At 36.7% G+C, this 21,819-nt stretch overlaps 1 protein-coding gene across 1 annotated transcript in view; it reads right to left on the bottom strand.

Moving 5' to 3' along the window:
- The window catches only part of LOC143041180 (uncharacterized), a 762,242-nt gene that overhangs the window by 706,561 nt on the left and 33,862 nt on the right, over positions 1–21,819 (bottom strand). The window contains exons 3-4 of the mRNA XM_076213010.1: positions 13,493–14,087; positions 4,272–5,358 (exon numbers count right to left, since the gene is read on the bottom strand). Of these exons, the coding sequence (XP_076069125.1) occupies positions 4,272–5,358; positions 13,493–14,087 (1,682 nt within the window). The remainder of the gene's footprint in view (positions 1–4,271; positions 5,359–13,492; positions 14,088–21,819) is intronic.

Consider the following 21,819-nt stretch of genomic DNA (forward strand, 5'->3'; position numbering starts at 1 on the left):
TTTCTTTCAAGAAACTATTTATAACAAAATAATTTTGTACTTATCAAATATAGACTGAAGCTACTCTGACTCAAAACTCCAATCTACATTGATTGTTGATCATGTCGGTGCTGCACATTTTACCCTACTTAGTATAATCTTTATCTAAATAACTTCTATGTACAGGACGCGTCAACGGACGCCTCGTTTCGAATTCTAGCATCAAAATAAATACATTTTGAACACTGGAATATTCATAATCTTTTAATCTGGATTTCAATATTCGCAAAATCAGTAATATATACCAATCGATTGTTAAATTTATCAAATTTGTTTAAACAAAAATTTGTAGATGCTCCTAACAGTTTTCTTTCTTACATTACCATTTTCTCTAGTACTTGGGGAGAGACTATGGTAATTATTCAACCAGCTTGATACACGTGTATTTTATTCACGTTTACGTTAAGTGATACTATTCAATTGAGAAAAAATACTTTAGTGTACAAGTTTAAAACATAGGGAAAGTAATCAATAGTATAGTTATATAACGTGGCATTATTCAACGAAGGACGCAACAAGACCGTTTTAACTGAAGTCAATGATGTCGTCGCGTCAACGTACACTATTTGAAATAACGAACAAAAAAGAAAAGACGAAGTTTTCAACATCACGAAAATCTGCCAGTCATCTTCAATGTTCATATATATTCGTCACTTTATATGGATTCCCTGGGGACTTCTATTTCCAACTTGTATTCTCTTCGCATCAAAACCCAACCTCAGGAAACACCGCATTGCACAGGTCAGATGTGTGGGTATCATAATGTCTTGGGAGTCAAAGCAAGAAGTAACTCATCTTGGAATACCCTTAGATCAGTCCTTCTCAGAAAATGCCTTAACGGATAAGATTGTATCCAAGTGTTCACATAAAGTTAAATTTTTGTACAGAAAAAGCCAGAAATTTTGATATGGAAACAAAGAAGCTTCTGGTCTCAGCCCTGATACAGCATCACTTTGATTACACTTGTAGCTGTTGGTAAGTAGTCTGAGCAGAAAAAACCAGTCTCGGCTACAGGTTGCACAAAATAAGATCATTAGATTCATGCTAAATTTACCTCAACGTAGTCATATTGGTATAGAAGAATTAAGCAAAGTAGGAATGTTACCTGTAAAATAGTGTCGAACAGCTGAAACTAAACCATGTTTACAATATCGTTCATAATTCTACTCCTTCGTATGTGAGCTGTAATTTTACGTTATCTGCTGAGAACCGAACCCAGAACAGTCAAGGGTCTTTTATTGTAACACATGCAGGTTCCTTCACCAAAAACAGCTTTCACTCCACAGGAACTCACTACCTATGTCCATTAAGCAGCCAAATAGCAAGGTTACTTTCAAGAAAAAAAAAATGCAAAGATTACTATATGTCTCAGCTGTGGACCAAGAACAGCCTTGATTTTATGTACCACTAGCCTAGTGAGGGGTGCCAGACTCCAAGAGCAATACCATCCAAATCTACGTTCATCCATAACTGTTCTGACCTCCCCTTTTGTCCTTAAGAGGTGTTTACTTATTATAACAATGTTTGATGTTCAAAACTGGTTTCCACCTTTGTTTTGCTTGTCATAGTAAGGTATATGTTTCAGGTATGGTCCGAGAACAGTTATGATCTGATCATGATACAAGCTTGGTGAATCAGGGTACCAGGCAACAAGGTAATTAGACCCTTCCCTCGAGCTCCTTGTTGTTTTACTCATACGAGTAATGGTCCCCTGTACCCTACTTTTGGTGCTTCAGGTTATAATGTACTACTTCCTAGTGCTCACACTGTTGTGTAATTGCCCACTCCGTCCTGAGGCACGGGGAAATTTTGTAATTGATTAATATGTGTCCCAAGCTGCCATGTAGCATTCACTAAAACATGTTGGCGTTGTTGATGGCCTGCTACATTCTATCCCGTGGTACTTGACATTTACGCTTACCCCCCCCCCCTTTATTGTCCCACACGTGCTACTACAGTAGAATAATGTAGTATATCACTAAGGGTACCACACTGATCTGGTACTCACTCATACTGTTTTGGTACATTTTAGTAATATTTTGTTGTTCCTGATGCATAATGTAATGTTCCCTTATTGTGATGGTGCTCAACTTTTGGTCTCAATATCCTACGTGTCACGAACATTTTAGTAATATTAGCAAATTTATGTGTCATATGTGTACCGATTGGTATTACTCATGACTGTTTCTGGTCCCCTTAACACCTACATATGTTGTCTGTGTAACTTGGTGTAGAAAAACAGTCTAATGAGAACCACAATGGAAATAAGCTTACGTACTTTTTTGTGCTATCCTCGGCAACTGTAATTGTTATTTACGAACTATTTGTTCTTTTCGTTATCTGCATTTCATGTATGTGACTCATTGCCAAATAAACTTACTCAAGGTAACCACTCCAAGTAATGGCCCAAGACCTCTGTTCACCTCAAGACCTAAGGTGACTTGTGTGCGACATATCAGCTTCCTCATGGTAGCGTCCGCGTAAGTGGCGAGTACCAGCCCCGCAAACCACGTAGGGAGAAATCGTAATAATAACAAAAATGAACAAAGTTCGAAAGCCAATATTTCGCTGTAATTATAAGATAGGTTTGGCTTTACTTTCATGTGCGTTATCATAGTAAGACACCAGGAGGAATCTAACAGTAAGGCAAGCTGTTTTGTGAAATTATGTATTCATATTATGTGTGTATATATATATATATATATATATATATATATATATATATATATATATATGTGTGTGTGTGTGTGTGTGTGTGTGTTCACATTGGTCTTTGGATCACGTGTTCGACTCGTGATCGACAGCTATTTCCCTCCTGGAAGAGAGCTCAGAGCTCGTATGACCGATCTATGGGTAATGCCGTGACCTTACACGCGCACACACCCCTAACTCCCCGCCCACGAGAGTTGGACTAACGACTCGAAGCGCAGCGATACTGAAATTATTTCAGCCCTGGGCAGGATTCGAACCCGGACCATCGTAGTGACAGTCATTATCATCATTATCACCATTATCATAGTCATCATTATCATTATCTTCATCATTATCATCACCATCATCATTATTATTATTATAATTGTTGTCATTGTTATTATTGTTGTTGTTATTATTATTATTCTATTATTATTACCATTATTACTATTATTAATTATTATATTATTATTCTATCATTATCATTATCATCATTGTTATTATTATTATAATTATCATTATTATTATTATTATTATTATTGTTATTCTATCATTATTACCATTATTCTATTATCATCACCATCATCATTATTACTATTATCAGAGCTAGAAATGGAGAGAGCGAATTATTTGAGGTAAATGTGGGATTTCACCAGGTATGTCTCATGTCGACATGGCTGTTTAATGGGTTAACGGGTGGAGTGGCGCGAGAGTATTAAGAATTGGAGATGTTTAAAGAAAATAGGAGATAAGCCAGTTGTTGTTTGCTGACGACACTGCGCTTGTGGCAGGATCAGAGGAGGGATTAAGGAAGTTAGTGACGAAATTTGAGGAAGTGTGCGATACGAGTTGAAGATAAATGTAGGTAAAAGCAAGGTGGTACGATGTACAAGGGGAGATGATAGTAGATTGGAAGCTTATTCATTATTAATTTTATAAATTTATTCATGTATTTATTTTCTGTTTATTCATTTGCTTATTCATTTGTTTATCTATATTCTAGTCTCTCATATTACCCAACCGATCGGTCCTTTTGTCTAATGTTTTTTGCCAATGAAGTGTTTGATAATTAAATGTAAAAACCCATGGCCATAATATATCTTCTTTTTCCAGTTTGAAGTTTGAATGAACCTATTATAGCCATTAGAATTTCAACTGGATTAAATTACACTTGCAAGTTTAAAAAGAAATAAGAAAAAAAGTAAAACAAGATGAAATAAAAATAAAAAATCAGGAGAGTATTCAGAAGAGTCTAAGAAGGAGTTAAGTCAAAGCCCCTCTGTAGCTCTCTCATGCGTTGCTTTCGAGATCGTTTTCCTTCAAACCCTGCGTGACATATCAACAGACTTTGCGAAAAGCTGAACGGAGGGCCACAAAGCACTGAACAGGACTTGCATTTTTCCACGTACACATTCCTTAACATTATACTTCTCTTTTGTTTTACCATACTGAATTTGTAGCGACAGGATATAGTCTCCGATAGTGGGTTTACAGTGAACTTTTATAAATGTGTTACAACATACCAATCTCCAAGTACTTACCTTGCACATTTGAAACAGGAGGTATGCAGTGGTAGAGCTCCAAGGTAGATTTGCGGGTTGTTGACACGAAATCCGCAGATGCCACAAGCATCCTTCAGCAATGGTGTTCTTATTCGTGAACGAGCTGCTCTGAGAGGACTCCGAAGCGTGGCATTGCCACTGCTGCCTTTGCGGCCCCGAAGTGTGGCGTAGACTTCACCTAATCTCATATCGGGCATCTTGAGCCGCCGGGACCAGTTGGCACCGCGGGCGTCACGACCAGGTGACGAGGTGCGAGAGGATGGGGTGCAGCCACGGCGAGAGTCCAGATGACCCAAGTCGAAAGTGGACGCCGCTAGGGATGGGCGATTCCGACTCCGCGACCGGAAAGCAGCGAGGGTCGAGGCCGAAAGAGCGCGGGTAAGAGCCGCTATACTCTTACCTCCTAGACCTCGCGTCATCAGGGATTTACGGCCTCTGCCACCACGGCCACGTTCATCTCCATCAAGTGAAAGAAGATTGCCTTGGGAACGGGTCACCCTACCCAGAGTGCTGTGACGCGAGTGAGGTGGGTAGTTGCTGTACTGAAAACTTGACTTGGGGTCGAGTGAAGTGCTGGATCTTACCATGCGACGACTGTCATAATGATGTGAAAGGTGAAGCTCGTTGAGAGGAATACTCGGAGGAGGGACATCGCCGTGCCTTGGGGGCGATAGGTCAAGGCTATCTTTGAGGCGCCGAGCTCTCAGCAGATCTGCCCTCCGTTCCTCCACCGTCCGACTCTTCATCATGGGTCTGGCTGAGTCCGAAGGCACTTGTAGACTCGAAGTGCTCAAACTGTTGGCTGAAGATAGGGTTGAGCAAAGGGTCGTCTTGTTATTGTTGATGGCATCAAAGCCTAGAGGTACTAAGACAGACGCATCTCCAAAGCTGTTGCCCCGCCGACGAGCCGCTGCCCGAGCTTCATCGAAACTGTTGTTGGTGTTGTTATTGGTCAAATCAGAAGTTGACTGAGTTGATGAAGATGACAACTGATGCTCAACCAAAGCCAGAAGGTCAGCAAAAGAGGCACTGAAGTCGTCTAGGTCATCCAAACCAAAGGGGCCATCTGACAAAGAAAAATAAGTTTAAGCAGCTTTATTATGATGGACTGAATTTCTACTACTAATATAGATTCCCTCAAATGAATTATATTACCTTGCTGTTAGTAGAATAGTCATACATAATTCAAATCACAGGGAAGGAGTTAAACGACAGTTTGCTGTGAGTTAGGTTTCCTTCGTTTGAATAAAGTAACAGATAGAAGAGCATTTACATATTACATAAAATGCAGAAAACAAGTTAATAAACGAGTTAATCAAAATACTTTAAACATAAAAAATATAATATTTGATTCGAACTATTAACGTTCTTCTCTGCATGGGCAGTTCCAAGAATAACTTAGTAATATAAATTTGTCCCGATCAAGAATAATGAAATAATATGAACTGGATCATGAATCAATATGTTTTGAAGATATGTTGACACAGAGTGGATGACATATCCTCTAAAGAAATATCAAAATTAGATTAACGGCAATGCTATGGCATTCACAGACTAGATGTGTTCTTTGATACTAGAATCTGACACTGATGGAACATGAAGAAGTTTGTCTTTAAACATTAAAAAATAGTGCCCAGTTACTGTAAGAGCAGGTAATGTTACCTATTTGTGGAAAATAACGAAAACTTATAACCTAGAATTAATCAAAGTAGAATTTTATGTCTCCATCCAGCCCTTAGGGCTCCCTATAGATAAACAAAATCGTCTGAGTTTAGCTACAATATGATCTATGTAAGATATATTTACCCTCGACCCCCCCTCTTAACAAAAAAGGGTAGCCGAGTCTGAATATACTCCCATTCTATATTTATCCCCACACTTATCTAAAATCCATTCATTCACCCCCACCCCATCTAGCTTCTCATGGATAAAAGGTCACCCCCTGTTTCCTCCCACACTACTCAGTTCAAAGGCAACACACCAAAATACTGCGCTTTCATAGCTGCACTCAACAATTGGAACTGGTTTGTCCCCGTGAATTTATTTCATGATGACAATATATACATATGCATAAACACGTATAAGTACATACATATATATACAGTATATATATATATATATATATATATATATATATATATATATATATATATATATATTTCAAAATTGTTTAAATTGTAATATAGATTATGAGCAGTTGTCCCATACTTGTTGGTTACCAGGACGGCCCAAACGTCCCATACTTGTTGGCTACCACGAGGGCCCAAACGTCCGTCACGTGTACTTCTTCCACTACCTCTCCGAATACCCTCTTCACTATGTCATATATTCTGTACCTTGTTTCTTCATCTTATAATTCCTTCTTTGTATCTGCACTGAAGATGTAATTATACGAAAGCGCTCTGCTTCGTTAGTTTACTTTTCCTAGTGGTTACTTACGCATTTGTGAACACACGCTCCTAGTGTTTTATTGCATATATATATATATATGTGTGTGTGTGTGTGTGTGTGTGTGTGTGTACACATGGACTTACACACGGATGAACCACAGGCTGGAACGGAGGTCTAGAACAAGCTCTGGAGTGCAGCGCTTTTTCGATAAGATGGAGGAAACACCTCGTTGGTATTGGGATAGGGAGTTTTGTTTATCGAGTGACCAAAATGACAAAATAGAGTAATTTCACTTAGTGGTAAAATATAAAATGGAGAATGATAAAGAAGACAAAAATATAGTGAACCAATGAAGAGAAGACTGGATGTAAGTAGGGTTGAATCACCATTAGGTGTCATCCCAAAAAAGAGCTGCAACATGGAAATGCCGAAGTCAAATCAAAGGTATGTAAATATTGCATTTTCAGGGTTTGCAAGAGAAAGTGGAATACTAGGTAGAGGTATACAATTGAAAAGAGAAACAAGGTATAGAATATTCTAAAAAATCAGGAGATCACAGAATTACTCCATTAAAGTATAGATCTCAAAGTTGAATACAGGACAATGTATAAAGAAGTGAACGAGTTGAAAAGACGAAATGATGAAATGAACAGTCTGTTTCTCCTCTCTATTTTTATCCAATGATTATATAAATTTTATATAATCATTGGATAAAAAAGAGAGGAGAAACAGGGTGGAGGATTCATGTTTTTTTTACTAAGAAAAACTTAAATGTGACAAAGATAACATACATATACCAAAGGACTTTCCCTCTTACAAGGTAGCCAAAAAACAGGCATAAACCACTCCCACCCATTCCATCCCTAACATACTCCACTCCTCTCTACCCTCTTCCCTCCTTATCTTGGCACCTCCTCAATGACAGGTCATCCCTGCATCTTGTCCACTGCCCTGGGTCAGAAGCAGTGTCGCAAGATACAACACATCCACAGCAAGGCCACTTCATTAAATTGGCAACCCAACCCCCCCTCTCCGTCCCCTCATGCAGAAAAGATTGGGAGAAATCCCTCCAGGCTGCGTCAATTTATTTCTCATATATACTCCTTCACCCTCCGTCCCCTACCCACAAAGATAACAGAAAAAACAATAATGTGGAATTGATAATGATAAAAGTTGAAAATAGTGACATAAAAAGTAGAAAATTTCTAGTGATATATGTGTCCCCAAAAACATATTCTTGGAAGGAAAGTGATCATTCCAAAATGTTGGAAGACACAAAATATGCATTAAATGATATATTGAATGAAGGAGGAAACTTGGTAATTATGGGTGACTTTAACTTTGAAGAAATATGTTGGGAGATGACAGTGATAGGCGGAGAGGACCTTTGGGGAAATATACTGCTGGACATGACCATTGAATACACTATGACTCAATGGGTAAAAGAGAATACCATATATAGAAATAATGAAGAAACATTAAGACTAGACTTAATATTTATGTATGAGCCTGAAATTATGCATGAAATGGAATACAAGACACCAATTGGGAAGAGTGACCACTTACTAATCAAGTTTGAACTAAAAGAGGAAGTATATTTAGGAAGAAATGAGAAACACAGGAAAGGAAGACTAATGTATAACAAAACAGATTTCTTCAAAAAGTGAATTGGGAAAACTTCTTTAATGAAGAAACAAAGATGAAAGAGAAATGGACGATATTAAAAGAAATCTATAATGAAGGAATAAATAAATACATACGAAAACAAAAACAGGAAAAAGTGTATAATAAATGCTGGTACAACAAAAAATGTAGCGAGGCTGAAGATAGAAGAGACAAAGCTTGAAAAAAATGGAAAAAATAAAAATGGGTAAGTGGCAAATATATATCAAACTAAGAAATGAATATGTAAAAATATGCAGGGAAGAAAAAAGAAACTATGAAAAAGACATAATAGACAAATGTAAGGATCAACCTAAATTATTCTACAGATATATAAATGGTAAATTAAAAAATAAACAGGAAATAGTGAAACTGTATCAAGGGAATGATGAATATAAAGATGTAGAAATGGACTGAAATTATGAACAAAAATTTTAAATCTGTATTAACAGTTGAAAATACACTTAATTGGAATGAAAAGGGAGAAAGATCCCCCCCAATAAAAAATAATTATGACACAGAAAGAAATAGGGGACTAAATAATAATCCTTGATGCCTATAATCACGCGGTCCAGACAGAATTGCAAATTGGATACTAAAATAATGTATAAATGAACTAACAGACAAAATACTTAAAATAATAGATTGCTCACTCAAAGAAGGAAAGGTACCACAAGATTGGAAAAATGCAAATATTGTACCAATATATAAAGGGGGAGATAAGGAAGACCCAACAAACTATAGACCAGTCTCCCTTACAAGCACAATAGCTAAAATATGTGAAAAAGTTATCAAAAGTAGATGGACTAAACATCTGGAAGAAAACAATATACTAAATCTAAAACAATTTTGTTTTAGAAAAGGAAGATCATGTGCCACAAACTTGATTTATTTTTATTCAAGGTTAAAAGATATAATGCAAGAAAGGGACGTTTGGGCAGATTGTGCTTTCCTACATTTACAAAAGGCATTTGATAAAGTACCACACAAAAAGGTACTAAGAAAACTCGAAACAACAGTAGGATTTATTGAAATGGATGGAAGATTTCTTGCATGGGAGAAAAATGAGGGTGGTACTTAGAGATAAAAACTCAACTTGGGAAGAAATGATAAGTGGAGTCCCACAAGGTTCTGTATTAGCTCCAATAATGTTTGCTATATATATAAATGACATGGATGAAGGTGCAGAATGTTATATGAACTTCTTTGCAGATGACACAAAACTACTAAAGAAAGCAAGTACAGAAAAAGGCTGTGAATCACTACAGAGAGACCTGAACAAAGTCTGGGAATTGAGCCAAAAGTGGGAAGTGAACTTCAACATCAAGAAATGTAGTATAATGGAGTTTAGAAAAGTTAAAAAAAGAATGTCAGGACAATATAAAATAAGTACAAAGGAAGTAAACAAAATTAGCTCAAAAAAGGATCTAGGAGTAGTTATAAACAAAGACATGTCGCCAGACATACATATTAACAAAAAAAGTTTGAGAAACCTACAATTTACTAAGATCAATAAAGGTGGCTTTCAATTACTTGGATTAAGTAATGGTAAAGAAAATATTAGTCACACTGATAAGACTAAGATTGGAGTATGCTGTGACACTATGGACACCCAGCACAAAAAAGAATATAAAGAAATTAGAAAGAATCCAAAGAGCAATGACAAAGATGGCACCAACACTTTCAAAATTGACATACAAACAAAGATTGAGAGATCTACTGGCCATTTACAGAATCATGAAAGGCATGGAAGTCCTTGACAGGGAACATTTATCAAAGTCCGATAAAAGAAAAACAAGAGGACATGAAAAGAAACTCAAAAAGGGTAGTATTAGAAGAGATCTGAAAAAAAAAGTTTTCCAGAGAGTGGTGGCTGTCTGGAACAAATTGGAAGAAACAAGTGTGCAAAAACCATACAAGAATTTAAGAACTGGATGTTAAAAGATACAAAGACGGGTCACTACGAGCACAGCTCCCCTTCCCGTATAATACAACTAAGTAGATACACACACACTATATATATATATATATATATATATATATATATATAAATATATATATATATATATATATTTATTTATATATATATTTATATATTTACACAGTCTAATCACAATCTAAGCTACCCTGTCTGATAAACTACTGAACTTTATTACATTTTCAGATTGCTTAAAGAGTGTAAATTTGAAATATGCGACCAGTTAACAGAAATATTTAATAAGTTGGTAGAGGCTGGTTTTGTGCCTATTGCTTGGGGGCAGGCGAAAGTTGTTCTTGTTTTTAAAAAGGGAGATAAGTTGTCCATGTGCAACTACAGGCCAATCAGTTTGACATCAGTTATAAGTAAAAAGAAATCGTTTCATAACGCTCGGAACGCAGGAACGCTTTATAATTTCGGGCGGTGTGTTCTTCTTAATTGGGTTCCTTTGAAAAATTTTGCGTTCTGCGTTCTTGCGTTCCTAAAAAGGCGGTGCGTACGTACGCAAGAATGCAGAAATGCCCTTGCCCACCTCTGTGTATTGTCACGTAGCCAATGTCCACGTTAATTTTATCTTATTCTTTTTTTTTCTCGTGTTGGTCGTTAGTTGTCTACCGGCACGTAGCAACCCCCACACCTGCCTATCTCTGTCGTCGGTGTATACCAATGTCACATCCTCTGAAAGTCAACATCTGTCAGATCACAGCGGGATTTTTAGTGATCCTGCCCTCAGGTCATATGGACGCTGCTGGGACAGCGTATGTGTATAAATTACCAGTTTGTATTTTTGGTTATGTTTCTTTTATCATTTTACTTTCCCCATTTATGTAATGTGACCAGATTAATCTATTACAGCTTGTAACACAGATACCATGTGTCAGTACGCTGCGACGTACTTCAATTACTGTACTGTTTAGACATATGGTAATAGTTTCCATCACCGGCAGGCAGGGCATGCGCATTGCGCACTCGAGTTGCCAGTTGATTTGTTTTTCTTTTCTGTGTTGATATTAAGGTAATTTTGGATACTTATATTCTTGTGTGTAATTTAAGGTTACTATGTAATTGGTTAGGCTGTAATGCCGTTATCCAAAGTGGGACAGGAAAAATTTCCTTTGTTGCAACCTCTCGGTTCCATTGATCTGTCAGGTCAATTGCGAGTATTTCAGAGAGGCTGCAAACCTCCCTCAGGTTGTTCTCTCCCTCTTCTCGTCCAGTCGGTAACCGGCCACCCATCTCCCCTTTTGCGGGGGCTTTTTCCCACAAGCTATGTAGTAACAGCCTAGGGGTTAAAATTCGTGAGTGGTTTGTACAGGTTATACGTCCTATGTGTATTTTTTTTTTTTTTTTTAAGTTTTAATGGTTTTTACAGGTAATACGTCCTATGTCTGGTGTGATTTTTTTTTTTTTTTAGGTTCACCTTTTGGGAACTGAATCGGAGTGACAAACAGGCTTTTTCCCGATTTCTCGTGCGTGACCTTACCTGTTTCCTCCACCTGTTTATCCACATTACGCGTAAGTGCTAGTATTAAGGGTTTATGTCATTCTCACGTGATATTTTGTCTTTTGATTTATCTTTCCTTAAAATAAGATACTTAATTGTGATCCAAATGCCGAGTGAGTTTGTTACATATTTTGTTGTGTAAATAAAGTATAGAAACTAAACACCCTTTTTTTGTTCCTGGAGAAAAGAAAGAAATTAAGAACTCTTTAAATTTTCAAAACCACCAAACGGTAAGAGTATATAACGATATATATATATATATATATATATATATATATATATATATATATATACACATATATTATATTAAATATATATATATATATACATATATATATATATATATATATATATATATATACACACACATATATATGGGTGAATGGAGAATGGTTGTGTATGGATGAAGCTGTGATGCATGAGGGGGACTGGGGTGGGGGATGGGGGTGAGGGAGTACTTATGAGAAATTGATGCATCCCGAAGGGATATCTCCCCGTCTTCTCCTTTTCTTCATGAGGGAACGGAGAGGTGGGTCGCCGATTTAACAAAGCGGCCTTGCTGTGGATGTGCTGTGTCTTGCTGCACTGCTTCTGACCCAGGGCAGTGGACAACATGCAGGGATGACTTGTCATCCAGGAGGTGCCAAGATAAGTGGGAGGGAAGAGGGTAGAGGAGAGTGGAGTATGTAGGGGATGCAATGGGTGGGAGTGGTTTCTATGTCTGTTTTTTTGCTACCTCCTTTGTAAGGGGGGAAAAAGCCTCAGACGTAACAAGTAAACAGTGACTTAAACCACTGCACTATCATCTCTCTTGATAGCGCAGTGGTTTAAGTCACCGTTCACTTGTTACGTCTGAGCTGGGTTCGAGTCCTTGGCCTCACTACGTATCAGTTTCCGTATATGTTTCCGACGAGCTACTTGTCCGTCTCGACCGTGATGACATGGAATTAAAGTGAAAAATTAATGTGGTTGAAAAAGATTAATATATATATATACTGGGGACCATTCAGTGTGTGCGTGTATATATATATATATATATATATATATATATATATATATATATGTATATATATATATATATATCTTGTCATTTGTAATATATATATTTCTAGAGATGCTTCTAGAATAATCTTGAAAGAAAATAAAGTCATAGAAGACAGTGAGTCAAGTGAAAATACAATCGTAACCCCGCCCTTCCCACACTATATACTCACGAGTATTACTCCTCTCGGGAGTAAAAGTTTCTCCCAGATGAATAAATTCATTGTCAAAACTTGAAGGTGACGATATCCCTCAAAGGACTCAAGATAGTTGTCAATAGGTTTGAATCCTTTTACTGCTACGGAGGGGTTCCCTAAGATGAAGAAAGTCGCCTGCTGGTAGCTAAAATAAAGGTATACCTACTGAAGTGATAAGTTTAACTCTCGTTTTATGATGGCAGGCGATTTTATTTATCATAGGACGGAGCTGTTTTATCGTGGTTAACTTTTTTTTTCAATTAAGATGTCATCAGAGCAAAGGGGTTACTATGATGACACCTTTACACATTTTGTTCCGGCTAAAGCCAATCAATATTCCTCAACTCAAGAACAACTGCCTGTCGGTACCTACAATAAAATTCAAGTCGCAATAAAACCAAAATTGATAATCCGATCTTTCACTGACCTGGCACAAGCGGAGAGAAGGGGTCATCCCAAGGCACCAAAATGGCTTCTTCCAAGTCCCTACTGATGTTCTTTCCGAAGTGGTCATCCTTGAGCCTCTGCAGCGGCGGTCGAGAGATGGTTACCATCGGGGTCATGTCTTGCGACACGTCGAGGTCGAGAGCCTTCTGCTGGTGTTGTCGACGTAGACTCATCTTCTGATTTTGTCGCCGAAGTTCGATCTTGTGGCTCGGGAGGATGGTGATGTCTTCGGAGGGATTGTACTCGCTGACTTGTGAGCTGAAGTCGTTTGCACTAGGAGAGTATTCAGTGGGACTCGGGGAGAGCTCACTGATGCATGGACTGTACTGTGGTGAATGACCAGTATACTCCTCGGTGCCGACATCATACTCAGGAGGAGGTCGCACGTTGCAAACGTAGTTGTTGCTCTCCACCACTTTTGGGCCGTGGAGGGCTGGGTATCCCTCCTTCAGCTTGAGGGTGATGTCCTCATTATGAGAAAATGTCGAGTCGTCCAAGTCGAACGTACCGAGGTCGCAAGCCTCAGCTCGGATCATACTCCGATCGTGATGCTCTTCCTGTAGGGGTGACCGGACCTATAGATAGAAGGAACGAATAATTGAATAAATGAAAAAATGTAAAGATTAGTTTCGACGCATAAATCCATCAATAATAGATAATGCATAAGAAATAATGCATGGTAAATGAAAACGCACAAACTAATATATCAATCAATAAAAAAAAAATGGCACCAGACAACAAATTTCGTCAAGCAGCAATGATTTTAGTGCATTTTGTTACTGGCGTGTAGCACTAAAGTGAAGGTGTCAAAAGCAACTTCTTGTATGTCGACAAAGGAAACTCATACTTGCATCTCTCTTCAAGTTTGAACCCTCTAAAAATCTAACACCTCCCTCTCCGAGTTTGACCTTTCGTTGTCTCTCAAGGCCAAAAGTCTTTATATAAGCTAAGTGAAAATCAATATGCGGATTCTTATAATGCTAAAGATATCACAAATTACTCTGTCTGCAACTAGTTTTGAGTTTATGCCCCCTAAAATATGTAACCCTTAGTTTGACTTTGCGATCAAACTATACATTTTAGTAGAGTGATGAGTGGGGTTATAAACAGAGAATAGAAATGCATCCGAGCTAACTTTTTCTAACTTCCTTTGTACTAATTTCATATTGTCCCGATATTATTTTTTCTTTTTCCAAACTCCATTACACTACATTTCTTGATGTTAAAGTTCACTTCACACTTTTGGCTCCATTCCCAGACTTTATCTAGAGCTCTCTGTAGTGATTCATAGTATTTTTCTGTACTTACTTTCTTTAGTAGTTTTGCGTCATCTGCAAAGAAGTTCATATAACATTCCACACCTTCATCCATATAATTTACATATATAGCAAACATTATTGGAGCTAATACAGAACCTTGTGGGACTCCACTTATCATTTCTTCCCAAGTCGAGTTTTTGTCTTTGAGTACTACCCTTATTTTTCCTCCCGTTCAAGAAATCTTCCGTCAATTTCAATAACTTTCCTTGTACACCTATTATTTCGAGTTTTCATAATAGCTTTTTGTGTAGTACTTTATCAAATACCTTTTGTAAATCCAGGAAAGTACAATCTACACATCCGTCCATTTCTTGCATTGTACCCATTCACCTTGAATAAAAACAAATCCGGAGATACCCGAAGAGAATGGAAGCTAACGTTACTCCCGCATTCAAAAAAGGTGACAAAAAGAAACGAAATAACTTAATAAATTAGCTTCACACAAAATAAATGGTAGCCTATCAAGTTGGACTAGAAATTTGTTAAATGATCGAAAACAGAGTTGTTTTAAATGGCAAAACTTCTAGATAGAAAAATGTTATGAGTGGAATTCCTCAGGGTTCCGTTCTTGGGCCACTTCTATTCATAGTGTATATAAATGATATAGAGCACGGACTAAATTCTATTGTCTCCAAATTTGCTGATATGTATACATCTCATATACATGACGAGTAATATAACCCCAGTCATATAACCCACTTCCTCACTCACTGTCCACCACAAGCATCAAACGCCAACTCAGCATCACGAGGCCCAGTGGGATGCACAAGTCCCTGACACATCAATCCTTTGGCTTCGCGACAACAGAGAACACACACACACACACAGACGAACACACGCGATCAATCTAGTAGCCACCCAGTACTGACATACGATATTACGTATACTGACGGTCCTCCCCTGGATATATAATTAACATGTATGATAGTAGACATCAATACGTAATTAATGCAGTTGCCCCACCCATGTGGGACAACAGACTAACAAGACATTATTGTAAAGATCACGATTAAGGGCAACTCTAGAATTTGTCTACTCGACACTTCCGGCCATGAAAACTGGCTCACACACCCGAGGAGCGGTCGGTTCTAGTGACGTGCCCTAGTGATAAGACTGTGTAATAGTGTGTAAACTAAGTTGTTTAAGATGTGACAAATAAAGAACAAAAACTTAAAGGTGTGTGTGCAAGTGACCCCTTTGTGCTGATGATGTAACGACCCCGTTATTTGGAAATTCATTAACAAAAATGGATAGTGAAAAGGATCATGGCGTAATTATCAGTAATGATCTCAAATCATCTAAATAGTGTATTTCAGCCTCTGAGAAACCAAATAAGATTCTAGGACTGATTGCACTATCTTATGACTTTAAATAAAAGTCCATCTCTCATTAACAAGCTATATAAATCATTAGTTCACCCACATTTGGGATATGCTGTTTCTGTATGGTCACCAAATATCATTAAAGACATTGATAGATTGAAAAAACTACAACGGCGAGCCACAAAACTGATTCCAAATATAAAAAATATATCATATGAAAATTGACTAAAACATATGAATCTGTTTTCCCTAAAAAAAACATAAACTCAGAGGTGACTTGATACAGGTCTTTAAGATTCTAAAAGGGATCAACATCAAAAGTGACAAAAATTTTAAACTGAATGAGAATTTGACAAGAAATAATGGGCTCAAACTGTCAGGAAATAGATTTATTTCAGAAGTGGGTAGAAACAACTTCACCAACCATGTAGTAAATGAATGGAACAAACTTCCTGCAGAGGCAGTGCAATGTAGTTCATTTCAAAGCTTTAAGACCCATTTAGATAAACATCTAGGCAAGATGCTGTAATGACTGCCATTTATTTTATATTATTTGTTTATTTTTTTGTTATTATTTGTCTGTTTATTATTTGCTTGATTTTCATTTATTATCATCAATTTATCATTATTTACTATTTACCTGTTTGTTTATCTAATTATACCTATGCATTTATTTATTCATTTTATTGTTATTTATATTATTATACTTTTTTATTTATCATTATATTTTTTCTGCATCCAACCTAGTTATGGATCAAAAGGTCTCCTGTTGGCATGCTCCGTCTTTGTAATCCTTTGTAATCTTTTGTTAGATATCCAAGGAAGTATTTGGAAAGGCAACCTAGAGGAAGGAGGCCTGTTGGAAGATCCAGGAAAAGGTGGATGGACTGTGTGAAAAAAAAACTTGGAAAGAAGAACTTTAACGTTGGAAGAAGTAAACAAACTGGAAATTTATGAGGATCAAGATGAGTGGAGGCATCTGATGATGAGTTCAACAACTGACAGATGAAATCAACTACCTGGCGTCTGGTGAGAAAGGTGAAAAAGTGAGAAAGTGAAATTTAACCTAGAATGTAACTTAATTTTTAATGATTTTTTTTTTTTAAATAACACAACAATTTCGATTTAACACTATTTGAATTTGGCGGTAAGAGCACTGAGAGAGAGGGCCTCCACGCGGTCAGTCTCCTGCGCTCTGTTTTGATCTCAGTCTGAAGCTAGCCCGCACTGTGATTGGAGGTATCTGTGTCCAAGTTTACTCTACTATGGCACCCAAGCGTTCTTCCACCTCAAAGGAAAGTGCTCCTAAGAAATCAAGAAAGACTCTTACAATTGAAAAGAAAATAGGCAGAGAGCGGCTGGTGATGACAAGAGTGGCTGGTGATGAGAGCAGCTGGTGACGAGTGCACACATAAAATAAATTACTGTGTACTACAAATAAAACAAAGAATGTGTGTTTTTGTTGTTTCTGTAATCTACAAATGTATTAATAATGTGTTTGTCCAAGTTCAGAGTAACAAAATCCCAAAATAGACAAGACTTTCCCAAGGTTCAGGAACATAAACCCCCGTTACCATTATTTCCTATGGGAAAAATATGTTTAACTAACGCAATTTTGATTAACATGAGGTCTCCAGGAACATAACCCTCGCATTAATTGAGAGTTGACTGTATATTTACCTAGTTGTATTTACCTAGTTGTATTTTACAGGACTTGAGCTATGCTCGTTGTGACCTGTTTTCGTATCTCTCCACGTCCAGTTCATTCTTGAACTCATGTATAGTTCTGGCATTCACTGTTTCACTGTTTAGTTTGTTCCAGACATCGATCACTCTGTGCAGGAAACTGTTCTTTTTCAGGTCTCTTCTGTAACTGTCCTTCTTTAGCTTCTTATCGTATCCTCTTGTTTCTCTCTTGTCCCATTTCAATAGGTCATCTCTATCAAGAACTTCCGTCCCTTTCATAATTCTGCACACAGATAAACAGGAAATACTTAAATAATGTCAAGGTAACAGAGAATACACAAAAGATATAGAAATGGCAGATGTTATGAACAAACATTTCAAATCTGTATTCACCAAAGAGGAAAAAAATCTACAAAACTGTGATCAAAGAATTGAAGTAAGATTTCCTCCAATGAAGAAATTAAATATTACTCAGAATGAAATAAGGAATCAAATATTAAAGCTTGACGTTAACAAGTCACATGGCCCGGACGGAGTTGCAAACTGGATACTAAAGGAATGTATAGACGAACTAACAGGAAAAATATACAAAATAATTGAATGCTCACTCAAAGAAGGAAAACTACCAGGAGACTGGAAAAATGCCAATATAGTGCCAATATATAAGGGGGGAAATAAGGAAGACCCAACAAATTATAGACCGGTGTCCCTAACGAGTACAATAGTTAAAATTTGTGAGAGAATCATCAAAGATAGATGGACAAAATATCTGGAGGAGAATAATATATTGAACCCGAGGCAATTTGGATTCAGACAGGGAAGATCATGTACCACTAATTTGATTTGTTTCTATTCAAGATTGATAGATATATTGCAAGAAAGGGATGGCTGGGCAGACTGTGCCTTCCTGGACCTACAAAAGGCATTTGATAAGGTACCACACAGAAAATTGCTATATAAACTGGAAACAATAGGAGGCATACATGGAAAACTATTGAATTGGATGGAGGACTTCCTACATGGAAGAAAAATGAGAGTAGTGCTCAGAGACAAATATTCAAAATGGGAAGAAATGAGTTGTGTCATCCCACAGGGGTCAGTACTAAATCTGATAATGTTTGCTATATATGTAAATGACATGGATGAAGGTATTGAAAGTTACATGAACTGTTTTGCAGATTATGCAGTTATTAAAGAGAATAAACTCTGAAATAGACTGACTCATTACAGAGTGATCTGAACAAAGTCTCAGAGTGGAGCAAGAGATGGGAGGTAGAATTCAACATCAAGAAGTGCAGTATAATTGAATTTGGGAAAAGCAAGAATAGAATATCAGGACAGTATAAAATTGACGGAAAAGAAGTAAAGAAAGTAAATTCTGAAAGGGACCTAGGAGTAATCATCACCAAAGACATGTCGCCAGATAAACATATAAATAAAATAGTCTGAGAAACATATAATTTGTTGAGATCAATAATGGTGGCCTTTAAATACCTGGATAAGGAAATGATTAAGAAAATATTACACTGATAAGGCCAAAACTGGAATATGCAGCGCTGATATGGTCACTCAGTACAAAAAAGAATATAAGAAAATTAGAGAGAATACAAAGAGCAACAACAAAGATGGCCCCAATACTTTCAAACTTGACATATAAACAAAGATTGGCTGAACTGGAATTATTGATCCTGGAACAAAGAAGAGAATGAGGGGACCTACTAACCATCTACAGAATTATGAAAGGAAAAGAATACCTTGATAAAGAGGACTTATTACAGTGGGACAGAAGAAAAACAAGAGGACCTGAAAAAGAACAGCTTCCCACACAGAGTGATACATATATGGAACAAATTGGACCAAAAAAATAGTGTGTGCAAACACAATACAAGAATTTAAGAGCAAACTAGGTGTTACAAGATACAAAGATGGGTCAACACAAGCATAACTCCACTTTCTGTATAATACAACTAGGTAAATACATGTACTGTGTGTATATATATATATATATATATATATATATATATATATATATATATATATATATATATATGTATATAGATAGATATTCACGAAGAACCCACAGTCGGAATACAAAGGAAACTTTAGAAGAATGTGCAACTTCTATATTTCGGCTAATAACTATAGCCCTCTTCAGGAAAGTACAGATTATAAGAATTTACAGGGATATAAGTACAAAGAGGTATGTGAAGAAGGGGAACACGCATAGTTGAAAACAGGATGACCCGTCTTGCAGGGCGGAGTCAGAGGTAAGGGGAAGAAGGGTGGAGGTGTGAGGTCATGGGAAAGGGCGGGAAAAGTCAGGAGGGTGATAATTCTTCACCAAGCGGCTCACAGAATCATCACCCTCCTGACTTTTCCCGCCCTTTCCCATGACCTCACACCTCCACCCTTCTTCCCCTTACCTCTTGACTCCGCCCTGCGAGATGGGTCATCCTGTGTTAACTTTGCGTGTTCCCCTTCTTCTCATATCTCATTGTACTTATGTCTGCAAATTCTTGTATCTGTACTTTCCTGAAGAGGGCTATAGCTATTAGCCGAAATATAGAAGTTACACATTCTTCTAAAGTTTCCTTTTTATTCCGACTGTAGGTTCTTCGTGAATATTAATTACGTATGTGCCACAACATTTTGTCAAAGTGATATATATATATACATATATATATATATATATATATATATATATATATATACAGTATATATGTATATATATATACATACATATATACATGTATGCAAAGTAGACCACCTGGAAAAAAGAAACTAACGAAGCAGAGCGCTTTCGTATATTACATCTTCAGTGCAACAAGTACATAGTAATAGAAATGCATAGATAATATATACATGAAACAAAGGAACAAGGACAGTTTGAATAAGGGTAGTGGCCAATTACCCCCTGGAGGGCGGAGGTCATTATCAATTAACTTATGATGGTGGGGCGACATCAGGTCACAGTCGCCAGGGTCATAAACTCGCTGGGTTAAATTTAACCTGATATTATCTTACTAATTTCTTGACAAATAAAATGATAAATTTTTTATAAACCAGTGCGTAGGTTGGTATTTTGATTACTGGTGGTATGAAACAAACTAAACTCTAACAAATTTCTTGCTATTATGTTGTTGGTATAATAGATTGGCTGGGCATTACCCCAATCGACTGGATGATTATTTAATTCAATATGCTTGAAAATACCACTACAAATATTGCCATTCCTAACATTTTTCTTGTGTTGTTCAATTCTAATGTTTCAGGGTTTGGCAGTTTGACCTATGTAAAATTGATTACACATTTTGCAAGGAATTTGATAAATGCATCCTTTTTTAATTTCAATACTATTGTTGATGAGTTTATGTTTTACTATACTATAATTTTTGAAAACTACCTTTACGTTAAATCTTTTTAATAATTCTGTGATACTGAACAAATTTTCTTGAAATGGTAAAATTAAAACATTATGATAATTGAAAGGTGATTTAGGCTGAGTTAAAAATGATTTCCTTGCAAAATTGCACGCAATAGCAAGGAATTGCTTAGGGTATTTTAATTCTAGCCCAATGTATTTGTAGTCCTGAATTTATTGGTGAAGAAATCAGAAATGTTTTTAACATTGGGCTGGAATTGAAATACCCTAAGCAATTCCTTGGTATTGCTTACAATTTTGCAAGGAAATAATCTTTAACTCCTTAGCCTAAATTACCTTTCAATTATCATAATGTTTTAATTTTACCATTTCAAGAAAATTTGTTAAGTATCACAGAATTATTAAAAAGATTTAACATAAAGGTAGTTTTTAAAAATGATAGTACAGTAAAACATAAATTCATCAACAATAGTATTGAAATTAAAAAAGGATGCATTTATAAAATTCCTTGCATAATGTGTAATCAATTTTACATAGGTCAAACTGCCAAACCCTTAAACATTAGAATTGAACTACACAAGACAAAATATACAATATA

This window comes from Oratosquilla oratoria, chromosome 30 (genome assembly GCF_046742065.1).
Source record: "Oratosquilla oratoria isolate Oo_2021 chromosome 30, ASM4674206v1, whole genome shotgun sequence".
In the NCBI taxonomy this organism is placed as follows: domain Eukaryota; kingdom Metazoa; phylum Arthropoda; class Malacostraca; order Stomatopoda; family Squillidae; genus Oratosquilla; species Oratosquilla oratoria.